This window comes from Hyposmocoma kahamanoa, unplaced genomic scaffold (assembly GCF_003589595.1).
Source record: "Hyposmocoma kahamanoa isolate Upper Pololo Valley unplaced genomic scaffold, ASM358959v1 76, whole genome shotgun sequence".
Classification (NCBI taxonomy): Eukaryota; Metazoa; Arthropoda; class Insecta; order Lepidoptera; family Cosmopterigidae; genus Hyposmocoma; species Hyposmocoma kahamanoa.
Window position 1 is genome coordinate 5286111 of NW_020653900.1, and position 6000 is coordinate 5292110.

The 6000-nt window shown below is 32.2% G+C and overlaps 1 protein-coding gene across 1 annotated transcript in view; it reads left to right on the top strand.

Annotated features, from left to right (window-relative positions):
- Positions 1–6000, top strand: part of LOC113232505 (dopamine receptor 1-like) — a 59423-nt gene that overhangs the window by 10518 nt on the left and 42905 nt on the right. Inside the window, exon 2 of the mRNA XM_026467256.1 lies at positions 202–289. Within this exon, the coding sequence (XP_026323041.1) occupies positions 202–289 (88 nt within the window). The remainder of the gene's footprint in view (positions 1–201; positions 290–6000) is intronic.

Genomic DNA, 6000 nt, shown 5'->3' on the forward strand with positions numbered 1-6000 from the left:
GAAGAAAAGGACTTTTGGCATTCAAACGTAGTAAATGGATTTTGACATGTACAGGAATTGATATTTGTCTCTGATTATCAAGATGACTTTCGAGTGAAACGATAAACCTCTGATGTTATGTCTAAATATTTTTTTACTTAAGGTAGTAGAGCTTAAGATAACTCCATGTCTTCAACAATGATTCAATTTAATGACTGTTAGGTGGCGCTGATGAATGAGACGGCAGCGGTGGAGTACGATGACGGAGAGGACCCTGATGCGGTGACGCTGCTCTCCATACTTCTCGTTGGTAAGTCATCATTGATATTTAAAAGATAATCAAATTAAATTTGGATCGTCGACAATTGGTTGAATATTTGACCTAACACATATTCTGTTGCTATTAGTTTCAATATTTCAGGGTGCATGTATAACCGGTCAGGTTTAGAGCTCCTTGTAAAAGAGTACGTCCAGGGAAGTACTGCCACTATATCTATTTCCGCCGCCATACTTGGCGTTAACTGCGTCATTATCTCCTACAACATTACAAACCACAAAACGGGGATAAACGTGATGAAACAATTTAATGCCTAAGTAACCCGTGACCGCAACCAATGGAACCTAATCGAAACGTAGGGATAATAGGTTGACGTCCAAATATCTATTGAATTATTTCATCGCGCTTATGCCCATCATATATAACGTTAGTATAATGCAACTCGAAATTCGTAAAGGCATTATTTAGCATTAGTAGGCATTACAGTACCAGCACGCTATGATGGCCGTTTTGAAAGATTAAAATTAATGAGGTCAAAACTCAATTCATTATCGAAAAAAATATAATCAAATACGAGTCGCATCTATAAGTTTTAGAGCCATAACTAGTATTGCAAGGGGTAGCTGATTAAAAAGTTTTAATAAAACGAAAATAAAAATGTTTACTTAATATAAATCGTCAATTCGAAACGCTTTGTTTTGCATTGAGCTTTGACGCGAGTTTGCCGTAGGTAGAAGTTGTGCTGGACAGCGATCCTAAAGTGACGATCGTATTAGATTTCATTTTAAAAAACTTCGAATTTCGAAAAACAAATGCCGAGTTGAGTTGTAAAATTATACATCCTTAAATTTTACTGCTCATCGCTACTGACAACCATGTACATCAATTAGCTCCTTCAACGTAGTTATGAATTAATACGAAACGTGATGAACGGACAAACGTGAATACGGCCATAATAACGTGCCGGTACTTTAGTACTTCAAGTCGACGTATATATATATAGTCTATTCCGATTGCGTATCATTTATACACAGAGATATACATGGTACATTTGAAAGTCGGCTAGGGAGAGTGGGCGCAATCAAAGACTCAGATCTTATTCAAACAACAACAAACAAAGATCTGCATCTGCATCAGCATTCTTAAGAATGCTTTCTCAGTATCATGTCTTAAAGCAGCGTGGAGAATAGTAAACTTTTCTGGACCATCACAGATTGTTTGTCGGTTACGATTCTATACAAAAAACTTAAACACTAACTGGAATAATCTCCGTATAGAGTACTAAAAAACCGACCTCAAAAGTACATGGAAATACATATAATTACCAAGTTTTATTGAAATCAATTACCGGAAAGTGCGTAAACTCGGATTCATCCCTTAGATCCCGCCACTATACGGGACTTGACACAGGAGATAATAAAAATCGGTTCTCACTACTCAATATATATTGTGAGAGAAAAACGCCTTGAATTGGAGAATAGCAAAATCAATGATTAAAATAATTGCGCCTTATAATAAAATTTTGGCGCTATTTATAAAAATAAATCTTCATGCGTGAACAGCCACCCTTATGAGTGGATTTTCTTCAAAATTAAATGGACCACTATGGAGGTACCCTCTTTCCAACAAAAAAAGAACCATGAAAATCAGTTCACAAATACCGGAGTTATCGCGTAAAATACATACAAATAAAAAAACATACAGTCGAATTGAGAACCTCCTCCCTTTTTGAAGTCGGTTAAAAATAGTTGATGATCTTTATACGGATGAACAGGTCTTCATCAAACATAGGTAAAAACCGCTTTGAGATCAATTCTTGTATCAATATTCGTTTGCATCTTTCTATCTGATCACCACTACTCAATGTGCTCTAGACCCGAAGATAATTTAATTTGCGATTGTGAATGATGATTGTATTATGGTTATATCATTATACACGACCAAATTAAAATAAATCAGCTTGTGATTAAAACTACAACTCTTTAAATATCATTGCAAAAATCGGACACAATGCAAAGATGTTTGTGTGTACTAATCATTGACTTACAAATAAATGGACGACGGGTCTAATACAAAAACCATGAAAAAAATGTCCCAAGTCAACCCATTTAAACGTAGTGACATGTAAAGGAATATGAAAAAGCTGAAACGTTGAATTTAAATTGTAATGTCATCGCAGTACTGTCTAATTTTACTTGCTTCGCTGTCAGTCGAACAAAGGAAGACTAAAGCGTGAATGACGCTCTGTATACGACTTTAACGCCCTATAAGTTCGAACACTTTTTAGTGCGGACCCGACGTCCATATAATTGTAAGTCAATGGTACTAATACAATAAATGATGTATTAATTTACACGAACCTTCTTTTGAAATGAAAGATTTCATATTTTATACAATTTAACTTGTATCAAAAGTGTTCGAAGTTTTTGTCTATTTGTAATTTATTTATATCAAAATTATAAAGTGATATAATTCATCATTTTAATCAGTCTATCTCTTTATAGATAGATAAATTTGAAAGAGAAAGACGGTTGTAAATACATATAAATAGGTGTCGATCTTACATGTGTAAGTGCTAGATCTACAATAAAATTAAATAACAAATATATCGTCACTGGCAACGATACTTATTGAAATACAATATACTAAGCAAAATAATTTTTAAACAATAAATAGAATTGTGAAGTAAAGTAATAAATCCTTCTTGATTTGTTTTAAATTGACATAAAAACGCTTATTGACTGTTATTAAAAATAATAAACCAAATAAAACTATTTTCGAAATTTCAAAACGTAATAAATTGTCCAGATTTTCAGGACCAAATGATTCTTTCGAAAAACAATCGTCAAAAACTTGAATTTTTTTTATTGACTGTTATGAACGATCACCAGCCGTCTTTAAAAATAATAAAGTAAACAAAACTCTAAAAATAGCCAGTGTTCGGAAACAAAAAATTATCATAATAATAATCTTTCTCCGCTATAGGATCAGAATCCATAGTATGAGAATCTATATCTTTCTTTTTTCTGCTGCTATAGGCAAGGGTCCAATGTAACATTTGTTTACTTTTACTATTCGAATGTGGTCGTACTTTTTGTACATGGGAACGTCGTTAATATTATTGTAATTTTTGTATTCGAATGCAGGGAATTGATCTTTACCTGCAACTGCTTTTTAGAAAATTCAGAGAAATTGCAAAAGTCACCATCAATCATTTCCCATAAAAGAAATATTGTTTTTACTGTTACAGATAAAATATAATGCACTGTTAAGATGCACTTCGTACCAATTGATACCAATCTCTTGGATGGTAATACTCATACACGTTCGCATTTTACGGAGGTCTTGGTTGCATGAAGATGATTAAGACTTCACGCATTAACAGTAAACATGCAGTCAATCTGTTAGCAGCCATAGACGTTCGCATTATAGCGCGTTCTATCAGTGCGTGATCAGAATGTCATGAATCAGATGTGTGTATGTCCAGGAACTAAAAATTTATTTTCTATAATGAGTTTTAATTGAGAATTTGTATCACCATCAGCAAACAACACATTTTCTTCTCAATGGAATTCCTTACATTCGAATGCAAAGAAAGTTAGAATAATGTTAACTACGTTTCCATGTCGTATGCGAAAAGAAACAAAAAGTATAACCACATTCGGATAGAAAATGTAAACAAATGTTACGTTGGACCCTTGCTTATAGCAGCAGAAACAAAAGGAAGATCTTATCTCTCTTCTGAATTTTAATGATCCGTGCCTCCATGAATTCTATCATAATTTGGCCTCGACTACTGCTGCGTACATGGTCAAGAGCACGTCAAGCTTAACACTTTAGACTTAAATCCAACTCTATGCCGCTTACAATAAGGACGGTCCAAAGTACAAAGAGTAAAGCTTGACGTGCTCTTGACTGTACCTACCTGCTACTATAGATTCTGATCTGGATGAAGATTATTATTGTGATAATTATTACAGAATTTTTTGTTTCCGAAAACTTTGGTTATTTTTACAGTTTTGTTTACTTGATTATTTTTAGAGACGTTTAATGACCTAACTTAAAAAATGAAAGTTTCTGACGATTGTTTTTCGAAAGATTCTTTTGTATCTGAGACTTTGGACAGTTCACGTTTTGAATTTTAGAAAATAGTTTAATTTACTTTATTATTTTGAATGACAGTCAATAAGCGTTTTTATGTCAGTTTAAAACAAATTAAGAAGGATTCATTGACTTACAAATAAATGGACGACGGGTCTAATACAAAAACCACGAAAAAATGTCCCAAGTCAACCTATTCGAAATTTAAATTGTAATGTCATCGCAGTATCGCGCTGTCATGTCAGTAGAACAAATGAAGACTAAAGCGGAGTGTTGCGCTCTGTATACGATTTTAGCGCCTTACAAGTGCGGACACTTTTTAGCGCGGACCCGACGTCCATATAATTGTAAGTCAATGCAAGGATTGATTATTTTGCTTCACTTTTCCATTTTTAAAAAAACAAATTATTACCTATTGTTACCTAGGTATTAAGTTGACTGAAGATCTATTTTCGTGAATTCCTAAAATGCAAATGAATCTTTTTTTATTTTATAATGTGTAAAAATGGATGTTTATTCTAACTACTTGCAAAAACTAATCTAATGATGTTAATTTTTATTATGTTGTTATTACAACAATAATACATAAGGATTTAAATTAATGCATTTTATTTGCATACACTATGAGATAAAACTTTAATTACTAATATTCAGGTAACTGTACGATTAAAATTGTAATAATACAAATTAAGATATAGCAATATACACAAACCTTTTGGTCGCAACTTTAGAGTTTATGTGATACATTTTTTATTTTTGTTGCAATTTCATCTATTTCAACTGATTCGCAAAAATAGGTTTTTTTATTTTTATTTTATTTATTTTAATTACAATTTTGTTGGGCAAGATTCTTGTAATCGTAATAGGTAACTAAATAAATCTATTTGAACTTATTTACATATCATTGTTCACCAAGTCACCACACGCCGTATAAATTGTTACAATTCGTAATAAATCATCTAACACAACCACGATTTAAAGTGACAAATGATACAATTTGCTTTATGGTTCTTGCTGAGAAGTAAAGTTAAATTTAATTACTGATAAACCATAATATTGATACTGAAATTCCTTTTTAGGAAAAGTAACTCGTTCAAAACTAGAACACATACCTAACTAAAAAGTTATAAGCCTACAAAGATTAAAATTTTTCAAATCCGATTTTCTCAAAACATGAATGTTTGACTTAGCGCATTTTCCACGGGGAGTACAGAATTTATCCGTTTGAGATCTATATGCCATATACAGACAGACACACAAATACACATACAAAATTTTTAAACTTAGAACCCCTTTTCTTGTATCGTGGGTTAAAAAGTCAAAATAAGTTATATTTTGTGTCAGGAATACAGCGAGTGGAGATTTAGGTCCCTGATTACCCCAGTGAGAGATAGACATGACGATGTGTATATTACATAATTTGATAAATGTCTTCAAGTTTCTTCTCCTATTCCCATTTCTTCGACTTGAATTGGATTTGGTTAATTTCTATGTTAATTTTCTCTACCTACTTTCGGTGACAATTTTTATTATTTAAATATTCTAAAATATTACAGTATTATTTAATATCGAGTGTAGTAATTTGAAGTATTTCGTAATATTTTACTTAAACTTAAATAATAAAAACTGCTACCGAAATTAGA